General features: G+C 46.3%; 1 protein-coding gene across 8 annotated transcripts in view; it reads right to left on the bottom strand.

Annotated features, from left to right (window-relative positions):
- SAMD11 (sterile alpha motif domain containing 11) overlaps positions 1–14544 on the bottom strand; it is a 124739-nt gene that overhangs the window by 44702 nt on the left and 65493 nt on the right. For all 8 annotated transcript variants that reach the window (XM_030018579.2, XM_030018580.2, XM_041124635.1 and 5 more), the window contains one exon: positions 11008–11132. In XM_030018579.2, coding sequence (XP_029874439.2) covers positions 11008–11132 — 125 coding nt within the window. The remainder of the gene's footprint in view (positions 1–11007; positions 11133–14544) is intronic.

Genomic DNA, 14544 nt, shown 5'->3' on the forward strand with positions numbered 1-14544 from the left:
CTCTCAATAGCAGAGAAGGACTCCAATAGGCAAGAGTCCGTGACCATCACCCACTGATCTCAATGGATTGCACAGAAAGGAGCACCCCAAAGGTAGGCCTAGTGTCACTAACTCCTTCCTAAATGTGAGTTAACCGCAGCATATGTGAAAGCTGCGGGAGCACGCAACAAGACAGTAGTTGAGTAGAAGGATTCCCAATGCGTAACATATCAACCATCCTTTCCTAGGCACGAGGAGCAGCCTGCATCGCCTTTCTCAGCTCTTACCACCAGGCCATCTGCCTTTCCTCCTACCATGCAAACAGTATCCTGCTACTTCCCACCTCCTTGTGCTCGCTCGATTTGCCTAGATGGAGCTAAGCACCTAAAAGGACTGTCCAGTATTTCAGTTCCCAAGGAGTGAAACACAGGGAGGTGCAGGTCATGCTGGAGCCATCCTCCTGCCTGTAATGAGGCTGTTTACCAGAGAAGGTGCACCAGCATCCCCTTGTCTCCCATGTTCTTACAAAATTCATTTTTACAGCATGCACCAAGCCATAGAAAGGTGGTAAATATTCATAGTATGAAAAACACTCATGGCGAGGATATACTGCACTTAAGAGAGAGATCTGAATTAATTTTATACGCTGCAGAGAGGCTTTTTAGCAATTGCAAACTTGTGAATCCCCACTCTCTTCCAGAAAGGATTTAAAGAATGAGGCTGGGAGGGTAGCCTGGAAGACCAGGCCTTTTGGAGACTCACTTTCTAGCTCTAGAAAGGAGCACGTTCTAGTAGGTAAGACAGGAGAAGGGGGAAGCTTGTTAAATCAGAAGACTTAAGCACAGTTCCAATAAGGACCAGGTTTTCCTTGAGGGACCACAAACCTCTCGGGCAAAGGTCGTTTGGCCTCAATTTATCTATCTGTGATAAAAAGCTATAAAAACTGGCATTATTCTTCTGACACAGATACCTCCGGCAGTCCTGGGGAATGCCGCCCAACATCCCACCATGCCAAAAGGCGAGTAAGGCAACGTGGCAGGGACAGCACTCGCATTTCCCTGTGGGCTCCTAGGTGCCGAATCTTCCGTGCGTGGTCTGTGCCAGCAACCTGGTATTCCCTCCAACACCCAGGACAGCTACTCCACCTCCTCTGGCTGCTCCTTCTACAAGCCTCCCAGCTTTTCTGTAGAAAAGTGAACGCTGAAGATAGTGATTTCCAACAGAGCTGCTGGTGGTGCTGTACCCTTAGCACCATTTAAATGTCCGATTGCACTCATTCAGCCCCTGAAAAAAACAGCGCTCCTCCAGTCCGTGACAGCTTTGACAGCCAGACTCCTTAATTCCTTTTTCTTATTCCCTTAATCTGTCATCTTTATCAGGCTGGGGAAGTGCCAGGCAGCATGCAGGAGCCCCGGCCCCGATCAATCTCCACATTACAGCTGACAGAATGGTGCTAATAACTTATTGATCTAATGTTTGCCAAGCCCCACTGGGGCTGAAAGGCTGCCATTGATTGGCTCGAGGGAAGGAGCCTCTCGGCTGAGAGCAGAGCGGAAAGCCTTCAAATTGTCTTCTTCCCGAGGAGTTGGGCGATGGAGGGAGGGTGGGGAAGGGAGAACAGGGAGGAGGACAAGGGAACTAAAGAGAGGAAGAGAAATGAAAAGGAAGAAGGGTGCACGTGTGAGATGGGGATTAAGAATAGGAAAGGAAGGGGGGGAAAAAAAAGGGTTTGAGAACCAAAGAAATGCAAGGAGGAGGGAAAAGAGCAGTAAAGGGGAGAGGAGCAAAGGGAATAAAAGGGATTGGGAACAAAAAGACTGTGCAGAACTGAAAAATTAATGAAATAGGCAGTTGACCCTCTTCTTGCTCGCAGCAAATCGTTAATAAAATCTTTCCGACCCGCAGCCCTTCATCTTAGGACAGCTCCTCCCAGGTCTGTTCATATCTGACGTAAAGCGTGCAGCACTGCTGACTCCCCCGGCCAGGTCTGAAACCACAAGCTTGCATCTGGGGAGAAGGCATCATCAGGACAGATTCCAGTTTAATTTACGAGTCTGTTCCCCACAGTGATATACATGCAACTTAAACCTTGAGAATCCCCACCCATCTCCTTGATTTGCACTGAAGAGGCTAATAGCCGTACAAAGTCATCAGACATGCTTAGCAGAGGGAAAGGAGTTGAGGGTCTTTACTGTGCCCGTGGGGAAACCTGGGCTTACCTCTATATGCAGAGACAGCAGGAGGTAAAAAACCCAAACCAACACATGACCTTTCACAAATTGTAGTAATGGTTATCGTCGTCTTTCCCATTTACCCTAGCTCAGCGCAGGGCAGGCCAGTTTTGCCGAAGGATACACGTGTTGGAGCAGTGCTGTAAGGCAGGGACTGAGCTGGCAGGGCTTCAAGAAAAGGCAGTCATGGTCACACACCAGCCTGGCAGGTTTGCCTGCCCTGGGGCTCTAAATGCACAGTGCTCATGGCGGTGAGGTCTGTTTTCCTAGTGGACTTCTCTCAAGGCTATCAATCCAAAAGGCTGGCTCAGTATTTTCACGCGTCTCCTCCAACACATCTCCCCCCCACACACAGCCCTGCACCCCTTTCTCTTCAGCAGGACTTCTCCCTCACTTTCACCAGAGACCTCACGAAGCTGCGAGCCATAGAGCACCCTGCTGATAGCTTGAAAGAAACGAGGAACGGAGCAGCAGCTCAGTGCCTGCTACCTGGGCATCTAATCACAACACAAGCTTTCCAGACACACAGCTACGGGGAGTTTGTGGGGGGATAGCGTCACCCCTGCTGTGCAGCAAGAGCAGAAGGCTAGGCTTTGCAAGAGTAAACCCACAGCATCCAAACCTGATGACAGAGAGATACACACACCCACTGGAGCAGGAACAGCGTCAAAACCCCGGCTCTGAAGCATCAGCTTGACTTGTGGCAGGGTCAGGAGCAGCGACTCACTGCCTCCTCTCCCTGCGCTTCCACCCAGCAGCAAACAAGAGTGGACAAGTCAGGTGCCACATTACAATCTGTACTGGATTTCTATATATAACATCAGTGAGATGTCACTGCACCAGTGATTTGTTTTCAGGTCTTTACTAGCTGCCTGTAAGGCACCTGGGAAAGGAGGTGGAAGCAGGGGGCGGGGAAGAGGTTATTTTTGGAAGCAGGATAATCTTGCTCCTCCTAGAGCTGCAAGGAAAGGAAGAAAGAGTCAGTGTTTATTTCAGTTTCGAAGCTGCAACGTGTACTGGCCATGAGTTTGGTGGCCGATCCAACTGCCAGAGAGTGACGGACTCATTGTCCTGACTATGGCCAGCCTGCCCTGTTCACGCCAGGCACAGAGGAGGCCAAGCTACTGAAGCTGCCATGGTGAGCCCTGTCCAGCTGTGGCACTCCTTTCCTAAAAGCGAGGGAGATACACTTTGAAACACACCACTGACCTTCCCAAAGGTGTTTGTAGAGTGATACTACAAGAACCCTCCTGCCAGAAGCAGGCTTCAAATCGCTGCCAAGAGCAGGGTTTACTGAACTCCCAAGAACAGGGCACTAAACTGCCTTGGCTCCTTCTCCTCCTGCAGTGACAAAGCCAAGAATAAAACCTTAACACTCCCACCAGCAAAATCCCATGCACTAACCTACGTCGCAAGTGCAGTTGCAGGGCGCAGCAAAAGGAAATGCTTCCATGTTGGGCTTTCCCATTTTTCCTTCACCTCCCAAGACTTCTGTTTGTATTACAAAAGGATGCTGGTTACCTCCCACCCCTGCAAGGCTTCAGAAGAAATAAAAACTAACTTAAATAGAGCACGAAGAAAGGACAGTCCTCCAGATCCAAGCCAAGAGGATGAATGGCATTGACAGAGCCTAGACACTCATGTTGCCTAGGTAAACAACTGTCCTTCGTGGTAAAACAAGTAAACAAAGGTGGCTGGGCTCACAACTCCTAGATACCCATTTGGTGCTGATTTTCTGCTCAATTTAAGGCAGCAGTTCAATAAAGCCTTCTGCTTTTTTTTGTTGTTGTTTGGCTTTGTTAAATGAAAACATGTCTGCATCCCAGCTCATTATCACACGCTCAGAAAACAACCGTTCACTGTAATTCTGTCTCTAACCATTAGCTATAACATCCCTGATCCCAATTCTTTTTTACCCCCAATGTTAACTCCTCCTTAGCAGATGAAAGCTCTAGGTCTCAGTGCAAAGCCAAATGAAGTGATTGGGAAGCCCTCCATGGCAGGCACACATTGTTCAGGGACAGGCCCAAAGACAGCGGGACAACTAGTTTGGTCAGCTACAGATCCATGCGTGTGAGCTACAAGCACTGCCTTGTCAATAAAAATTCCAAGACCAATTCTTAAACGTGAATCTGTTTACACTTCACTCCTGAAATTTCTCCTTCTCCCCTGCTTAGTCAACAGAGCATCAAGTGGAAAGACAAGACAGGAGCATTAATACAGAGGAACAAATAACCTCGCAGAGAGAAAAGAGAGATCTCTCTTTTGTGGTGTTTTTGAGACATGTAGACGAACACTGCTTTTCCAGGACTGCAAAAGCACCAAGCATACATGGCCTCCAATGCAGCAGGACTCCTAAAGTGGGACTGCTCAAGGGACACAGATGTCACGTTCTCCCTATCATGTGGGATTTCCATAGAATCATTGCAGGCTAAGATGCAACTATACTGGTCACTGAGGACACCACTGCCCTGAGGCCAAGGCTCTCAGGGTTTGCCATCTCCATCACGTGGACCAACAACCCCTAGAAAAAGCCCAGGCTCTCTGGGAGCTCTGCAACATTGGAAAGCTGGCCTTCTGCTGCTTCCCTCACCACAGCCAAAGAAGCGTCTAATCGCTGGGGAAGAGGTCTTTAACCCATGCACAGTCCCAAGTATTATACGCAGAACCATAGCAAATTGCTTGCTGTTTGGAGTGAGATCTGATATTCTGCCATGTCTCCATTAAGTGCCCTCTCTCAGATAATATTCAGACATCAAGCCAACTCCTTCTAATCACGAGGGGCAGACGGAAAAGAGGGAAGATCTACCCACCTTCCTCTAGCATCAGTGAGCCTGATTCCTCCACTTCTATCCATGCAAATAGTCCTACTGCAACTGGAAAGTCATGAAATCTGGCACTGCAGAACAGAGGGTATTTGAGGAGAGAAAGGAGAAATTAACAGGATTTTGGCAGGAGAGAAATTATTTAAAGCCTTGGGACCAGGATTCTATCGCAAAATGCTCATTCAAATCCTAAAGCAGCGTGCAAAGCACACAGACACAAGGGAGAAGGCACCCGTACTTTCTCTATGAGCCATGGAGCCCTGCAAGGCCTCCTCCGTCCTCCCCCACCCCACGCACGCCCTGGCAGTCCGCATTAGCCAAACTGGATAGAGGGGATTGGACTTGTTTACAGACACACCGCTAGCTGCTTAAAGGGGCTCTAAATCCGTGTTTGATGTGCAAACCGTCAGCTTTGCTACTGTGCCTTTGTCAAGCAGCCCTGGCTCTGCTCATCCTTGTGTGTGTGTCTCTCTCTCAATTAAGATTAAAAGCGCCTTGTGCCATCATCCGCTCTCAAGGTAAGCCCCTCTGTAGTGCCAGTGCTGTACCCCGTCTGCTGCCTCGCCTTTATCTGATCCATTTGGAAACGACTTTTATATTCTCATTAGGCTCATCGCCTGCCCTCCCCTCCCACATGCACGCTCCCCCTGAGGCATTTGAGCATACTTGCTCTACCTTTGCAGATGTTGTTAAGCCTCTTACTGAATCTCACCAATGCAGGCTGCCTCTCTGTTCCTAAGGAAGTACAGACCCCATTATACGCACTTTTCCTTTCTTCCTCCATTTGGCATATTATACCCCCATCGTGACCGCAATTTAATTAGCGCCAAGGAAAGCATTCTCCAGCATCTCCCACTGTGGAACACCACCAGAAGAGAAGGACACAGCAGAAAATCAAGTCTGCAGTGTCAAGAGAGAAGACACCATTCACGTTTCCTAGGTAAACTGGCCTGGGAGCTCTGGGCGTCACCAAAGCTTATTTTTCCAGGTAGGCTCTACGTACGTTCCCCTCAACTGCAGTCCTGCAGACTGTCAGCGCTTCGGTGAAGCAGCTCACCTCTCTTCTCTGCAAAGGGAGTATCTCTCTGGCCAAGAGCCAACGTTACCTCTCAACAGCTGGATTAGCTAGCCCCAGGTTTAAAAATAAATAAATAAATAAAAAATTTTTTAAAAGTCCAACACTGGCCAGAGAAGTAGGAGGAGATTAAACCTAGCAGCTGGATATTAGCCCAGCATAGACATAACCTAGACTTCAAGAGAGGAGCTAGATATAATTTTGATCAACAAAGAGCAACAGAGATGGCAGAGAGGCAAGCGCCCTTCCTTTACACTACATTCGTTGATCCTCCACAAGAATTTACTGCTCTTTCAGTCTGTGTTGGAAACATTGAACACTTGCACACTTGGAAATTTGCACTACCACTTGGTGAACAGACGTCTATCCAGGGACTATGGAAACCAGTGCTCTCTATTTTGCAAGCACAAGCACCTCCACTCCCAGTCACAGAGAGGCAGAGAAAGCAGAAGTTTACTATTCTTAAAATGCCTGAGGACATGATACTGTCAACAGTCAACCCAGATGAGAAGGAAGGAAGAATAGTGCGAGAGGGTGCAGATGGGTAAAATCCTAAACCAGTGAGATAGATTTCCTCGGCCAATTAAGAATTCAGAGTTACAAACAGGGCAGCTCTTCCCGAAACCCAGGACCCCCTGGGACCTCAGGAAATCCAAGTGCCTCAGTGGTAATTGTAATAAATCTGTGGTGCCGCAGAGCAGGCCTAACACACGCAAGTTTGCTCCATGATTAAGAGATCTCTCTAATACCTTAAGGTCCCCAGTGGGCCCAGAGCAGTGAGATACAGCTAACATGCATCAAACACATAAGAATATCTCAATCATTACCACAGCTGACGGTGGCTCCGAAGCCAATCGATAGGGCAATTAGATTTTATCAGTACACGCCTCTCGGCCACCTACTTCTGCTGTTGTCGCAAAAGCCTCAGTTACCCCTGCCCGTTCTGGGTCTCCAGATGTCTTACTGAGAAGCACCGGCTGGAGCAGATTTTTGCTTTTCTTGTAGATTTTTGCCACTGGTATTCTTTATTTCCTTTAAAGGTCCAGTATCAGGGGACACTTCAAACACGAGTTAAGCTGTCAGCTATTTTTATCTAGATGTCTTGCTTCAGCACACACACTAGCAGGGGGGAACACCACCCCCACCCCCAAATCTCTCATATGCTGAATCTCTAGAAGTAGGCTATAATCCACATCTATTCCATATTGTCACAGTGGAGCAGCAACACAGAGGTCTAGTAGAGAAGTTAGGGAGGACAAAGCAGGAAACTGAGCTCTCTTGTTCAGTCATCATTTGCTTTATGATCTCAGGCAAATTTGCCTTTCTGTGTTTCAGCTGACTCATGCACCTCTACAATGTACTCGGAAAACCGGTGGAAGGCATTATGCATTTTGTCCAACATTTCTGATGAAACTTTACTTGCTGGCAACATTACTACCTCCCTTTCCCCTTTATCACTGTAGGCTAGCAATAAGAGTCTTTCCATTTTTTATGATAAGTGTATTTTCAAAGCACCGTAGCTCTCAGATTTGCTAGCCCCATTTTCTGTAGATGCTCAACTTACCAACACGTCACAATGACTACACTGGTCTTAATCACACCTAAGTGACGCAACAGATAGCATAGCCATTTGGTTTTGCTGACCCCAGACTCTTCCTAGCTCTTTGGGCCTCACAAGCTCCAAAATACAGTGACTTTTTTTGTCCCAGCTACCCCAAGCCCTAAGACTGCACCTCCTCTAGGCCCACTGTTCCAAATGGCTAGCGCCCACCACTGTGGGTTATTACACCCACTGAGGTGGGTTATTAAATCCTTTTCTAGTCAGGGCCAAACCCTACCCGAGGCTTTCAGGAGCCGGTTATTTTCTAAGTCTTTCAGCTTCTGCTCTCCCAAACTAAGCTCTTCAGTATCTCTGTTCCCAAATATAACCATCACCATTGACATAAAGTGACCTGTTTTCACTTAAAAATCACCCATAACCCTTCCAAGGATATTAATATCAGTGCTGCTCTTCCAACGAAAGACCGTGTATGTTCCAGCAATACATCAGTCTCTTCAGCCCCTTGTGACCTGAACATCAGTCCAGCTCTAGCTTGAACCCTGACTCTAGTCTCACCTATCTCCCAGAACTCATAAAAGCCCCAGAACTAACTATACACCATTATTTTCCATTAGTTTCTACGTTTCAAAGGCCACTGAAGATCCAGTAATACTTCTACTAATTTTCCAGTCCGTGCTGTTCGAAACTATAGCACTGCCTCTAATCCTGGTTTTAACTATAAATCAAGGAACTCCCTCACAGAATTAATCATAAACCAACCAACCCTGCCAACTTCAACCCTCTTCTTAACCCCCTGGGCCCTGCAATAAGCAAATCTCTTCCATTTGTGCTACCCTTGTTCTCAATCTTCTGCTTAGCCTCAGCCATAGCCAAGAAGCCACATACATTTCTGAATCCTGTTTTAGCAGTATGCACTCACTCCTCACATGTAGAATTTGCAGTTTGAGCTGCAGAGCAGCCTCCAGAGTGTTCAGCCTCTACTGGCTGGACCTGTATGCCTAACTTCAAACCATAAATGCTAAACCAGCAACAGAAAACATTTTAACAGCAGATTCCAACTTACTTTGAGAGCGCCGCAGCTTACAGTCATGAGCGATGCGGGAGTTTTTAAACATATCAGCATTAACATAATTTATTCAGCACTGTCCATCTCCAAATGCCTTTCTGAGTGTGAGATTGTCATAACCCAAATACACAGTATTGCTCTCAAAGGCATACAACGCAAACAGCAGACAACTGGGGACATATTTCTTTTTCCCTTATTGTTCTAAGTGGTTTAAACAACCTTTCAGACTAACCCAACACTAACTCTCTTAAAATTATATATGTAGCAATTAGTTATACCATACTTCCCTCACACCCCTGCCAGTAAAAACAAACAGAACCAAGACATAAACCCAATAATCGGCATCAGCTACAAATCCCAGCACATTGTGTTTCTGTTCCCTTGACTTGCATGTCCCTGAGGTGGTGACACAGGTACCAGTTCAGCACATGCTCTGAAGTCATAGCTTGCAGGTTCTGCATAGACTTTGGCAAATGAGTCTTCCCTTAATCAAACAAACATGTAGAGCGAGCTGGCCTCAGACAGCGGGGAAAAATCAGAGTTAAATTGTCCCTGTGGAGATGTGACAATGGCCCCTCTCCTTTAGATACCTAATCTCCCCGCCATCCCCCCACGTACTCTTTTGCTGGTCAACTCTTGTTAGACACACCAAATCTATCATGTCCTGAAAAGCTCTGTCACTTGCTTGGTGACCTCTGGTGTGAATGAGCCACCTCCTTTTTCGTTGCGTAGACTTTCATTGAGGTCCTAGCCAAGCACTGCTGTCCTCACTGCTACAACATGTGTGCAGTGCCTACAATTTATATTTCGTAGTGTTTCTTACAGTTAAGAAGCTAACCAGAGAACCTCAAACATAAAATCTAACAAATAAGAATGAGGACTTCTACATCTAATCTTTTCTGCTGCTTAACGCTGATGGGAATGAAAAGCAGCCTCTACATTTCTGGAATGCTACGGATCTCAAAGAATTTCAGCAACACTGACCAAGCCCAGCAGTTTCTCTGTAAAGCAAACAACATTCGAACCCATTTTAACGTACAGGGTCAGTTGAGACATATAGACTCAAGCAAGGTCGTACAGAAAAACACCTCTCTGGCCAGTTTGGCTCTTCGAGCTGTGCAGGAAAAGGGGCTGTGGAGATCGGTTAATGAAGAGAATATGGAGATTCAGCTGTGAAAGCAAAGACTGGGAGCTGCCCAAGGCTGCTTCACAGACATACCACAGATCCCCCAGTTCAGCACAATACATATATGGGACTGAACACTCTACTGCAAAAGTAGTCACACCAGTACAAATTTCACTGCAGGCAGGAGGAACCTTTCTGGAAAGGGGTCAAGCCTCATGCAAAAGGCAGACCAGGTCCCTGTCACGTTACTGAATATTCTCCAAAGACATTCCCAAAGTGTATTAGATGTGATGTTCCCTTCAGATCCGGGGTTAAGTTACGTAGTCAACAGAATGACTTACAAGAAAATATGAACAAAGCCACAAACATACAGATTTTCAGGAAAGGCCTACATTAACATACACAGAGAGATCCAATTCTGATTTGGAAGGACAGGGATCACTCAGTATAAAAACTAGCATAGCTCCCAGTTTTTCCTCAACCTTTATTTATAATCAGAAGTAAATTGTAGATTCTGCAAACAACAAGCAGATCTCTAGGTTATTACCAGTGCCTCGCTTGCTGACTGATGCATATCTACCACCAAAGCATCCTTGCCCATAGCTCCCTTACTGACATCCAGAGAGGCATGGTGCGGGATCCAAGAGGAGCATTTCTGGTTTCACCATGTTAAGTTGAAACCAGGTGAACTTCCCCCCAAAACCCAGATTGTACTACAAAACCAAACAATCATGCTCACAAAGGAGTTGGCAGGCGCAGAGGCAGCACGGGGAACCTCTGATTAATGAAATTACAAATCAAACCATGCTCTCTGCAAGGCCTTTCTGCTTCACTTGACAGTAACCCTGGGGACATTTCACTTCTTTGCTAGCGCAAGCTCCTTTGCCAGTAGTTTAACACAGACTGCTAGATTTGAGAATAACACAGGGCTGAGATCTCAAAAGGACTTTAACATCTCCATGAAATCTTTTCCATGTTAATCTTTAGCCAGAATATTAAAAGCTTTCATATAGCTCACTCCAAAGTGTAACACAAACAGCCACAGAAAGAACAGCTGCTGAAAAAAAGGAACAAATGAGGGAGTGAAAGAGAGAGGAGGGAAGTCAACAAACCCAAACCAGCAGGACCTGCTGCAGCTGCTTACCTGCTGCTCCTAAGCCAACGTCAATGCTGTTTCTCTTGAATTCACAGCGGCTCTGGGTCTCTGGCATAACGAGCTGACGGCTCTGATGCAGGTTGGAGATGATAGTGGAAAGGTCGTTATCACGGCTGCAACAGAGCAGAAAAGCACCAAGTTAAGGAAATCCTATTTGCCACCACATAATTGATTTTTGTGTGTATGAGTGTGTGTGTGTGTGCGCACGCAAGATTCTTTTGTTTGCCCCTGACATAGCTGTATTTCAAGAAAGGTTCTCCCCCTCCTACCCATCAGGTTCCTAGGTAACCTCCTCTAGTTTGGGGGAGTGGAGACTAAGTGCAAAGCACTTCCCAAACAGCACTCTCATTTCCCATAAAGGACTCTGCAGCTGCCAGCGCTCCCGATTTCAGTTTTGCCAGATATAACTTGCGTGGGCCAGAACTTACATCTCAGATGGAAAAACTGAAAGTGTAGGAATTGGCAGATCTATTCCAGAATTAATAGGAAACTTGAACTGAAATAACTGATAGTTTTCTATCAGTTGCCACCCTTCTATTCTTAAAAAAAGTAAGTTTTTCCATCCCATCATTGTTGGAACACAAGACTACTTTATTTACTTGAATAATAGTTTTTCTTTTTAGAGAGAAACCCACCACAAATCCGGACATTGGCATTACTCAGAGCTGAGGGCACAGATTTATTTACAAAACTAATTTTCAACTCTTCACTCTAGCAGATCCTGAAACAATGCTCTCTTCCTTCTGGGAAAAGAGAATGCATTAGAGCAGTTCAGCATTATTTTGCCTGTTATCCCTGCACCGGATTGCTGCTAAATAGGCTAGTTTAGTCTTTTTTTCTCCCCGCCTTCTACGGAGAGGGAGAACGCAAAAAGACGTTCACTGTAGCAGATACTGCAGTTCAGCTGGCAAGTGCTTTTGCTTGCAAAGCGCTATCCACTTACAAAATATTTCTGAATAAATGATATACAAACACTGAAGAGGAAGAACAAGCTAAAAAGTATACATGATACTAAATGGAAATGCTGGAATGTCTCCCTTTTGTTTGTTTGCAGTATATGTTAAATCCCTCATCCTTCTAGCACAAGGTGCTTGCCCCAGGCTAAATGTGGCTATTTTTCTTCCTCCCCTCTTTCTAAATGGAAGATGACAGCCAGAAGAACCAGAGACACTTACAAAAAATTATACATCTTAGAAATATTGCCCTCCCTCCCACATCCACAGCTCCCTCCCAACCTCTACTCACATGACAAGTGCACCCACTCTGTGCTGCTGTGACACACAGCACATGACCACCAACTCACTGGTGCAGAGGAGAGTGTCCTCACCTGGGACCAGCAGGACAACACGGAGGGTGCATTATCTGCGGAATTACCTAGCAAGGATCTTCCTTTAAATATCCCCCTCTTATCCCCCCTTACGTCCTCCCCACCTGCTGCACCCCCACCTACAGGCTATCAGCACTAGCAACAGGAGCAGATCTGCTCAAATGCTCCAGAGAGCCCATCCCTAGTGCAGAAGCAGGGGCTAATCTGTCGTCTAGCTCTCTGCTAATCAGATAAGTTTATGACAGAAAGTCTTTAGACAGAGGTACTTTCAGCGGGTGTCTGGCTCCAGATTTTCGCAAGATGTAGCAGACAAAAACAGACTCTCATTTCAGCAGCCGCTGTCGAGTTCCCTGCTGCTCCCCCCGCACGCTCCCCCCATCCCCAATCTCAGCAATGAGATAGGATGCTCGGATCTCAAAGCCTTTGAGCACCCATTGCATCTTCCTCCGCTAAACCAGTTCAGATTCCTCCTTATGCAAGCAGAAGGCTAATTACTTAAGTAAGCCCACAGGTGAGTGGGAAGCCCATTTCTCCTGTGCCAAGCAGTTTTGGGTCTTATCCTCTTTTAGCTGCCACCTTTAAGATGCATTATGCAAATATTTTGGTGTCTTAAGTCATTTATGGGATTAATGTGAAGTGATTATCAGTTCTTTTTAATCATGCCAATCAATAACTGGATGTCAGGGACAGAGGACAAATGCAGATAAACGCTGCCATCAGCACAATGCTCAGGAAAGGGCGGAGGAGATGAGCCAGAAGTGCAGAGGGAGAAAGGCAGGGAGTAGGAAGAGAAAAATGGGATAATTACATCTTTGCATTTGCAGAGTGTCTTGCATCCCAATCGAGCCCAAAGCACCTCTGATATGTAAACACGTTAAGAGAGCTACGAGAAGGAATTGTTTTATCCACCACCAAAATGCAACTGCCTCTCCTTCTGGAGAAGAGCACAGCAACTCCTTAACATGACTTGATTCTCCAAAACACAGAGTGCAGAACACTGCGATATAGCCACTGAAAACTAAAACCAGGAGATCGACATGAAAGGAAACATTACCACACTAGAAGGGATTTTTTTTTTTTTCTTCCCCAACAATCTTGTGTTTTTAGGAGATTTTTCCATGGCCTTAAAATTAAAATCATCATGGTATGCAATGGTGCGTTAGCAAGTCATAACTCCACACATGAGCAGATACCACAGGACTGACAGGTACACTCTACAGGCTTTGAATTCAACTCAGTCTACTCACACAATTAGGCAGGATCCCAGGAAAACATGACTTTGCTAGAATACCTTTGCAGAAGGCAAACCGAACACAGAGGTGACACTGGGAGGAAAGGGAAGAAAGACTAGAGAGATAAGGCAAACAGGCTGAGACAGCTTTTAACACATCAAACTGTCCCCAAGAGTTGTTCCTTTTGTCTTAGAGCATGGGAGGTTTGAAGCAGAGACTGCCTTTCTGTTCTGCCTTGTTCTACGCCTGGCACAACGGGAGGTAGCTTACAGCTAGGGCTCGGTGTTAGTACGAGAAAAGAGAGTGAATGGTAACCAGAGCTTCTTACGAAAAACTGAGATATCTTTCTGCATAGGTGAAGACATTAAGCATTTTTTTTTAAATACTGTAGGCCAAGCTGGTGCCAGCAAACACAGCTCCACACAGCTGCAGACTCCTGTAATTATGCGGACCCTCTAGTAAGGGATATACTTGCGTAAGGCTCTGCTTAGACCACAGAGGACTTTCTACGACCATGTTGGATCAACAGAATAAAACACCAGTTTTAGTTCTGCAGCTGACAACTCTGCCAAATTCACCTTACCCGTGACCGCATGAGGTGCTAAACAAACCTAATTTTTACAAGAGACCCTCCTGAACCTCCACAGAGCAAAGTCCCACTAACTGCTTTCATCCCGATGCCATTTTAATAAAGGTAGTGAAAGTCTAACTTTTAAGCGAGTCTCAGTTCCTCAGGTACTCCACCAGTCTACTCAGTGCTTCAGCCAGGAAGAAGGGCTCTGCCCAGCTACCAGCCGTTTTCAGAAATTACCTGCTTTTGCACACTCACTACTTAGGACTGCAGCACTGCAACTGCACTCCCAACCCTGAAATCACATTTTCTTCTGCTGGGTGGCCCAGCAGGAGCACAAAAGACAGCAGAATACCACAGGCTTTGAGAGATCTGCTTGGTCCATATACCGAGGA

This window comes from Aquila chrysaetos, chromosome 6 (genome assembly GCF_900496995.4).
Source record: "Aquila chrysaetos chrysaetos chromosome 6, bAquChr1.4, whole genome shotgun sequence".
NCBI classification, from domain to species: Eukaryota; Metazoa; Chordata; class Aves; order Accipitriformes; family Accipitridae; genus Aquila; species Aquila chrysaetos.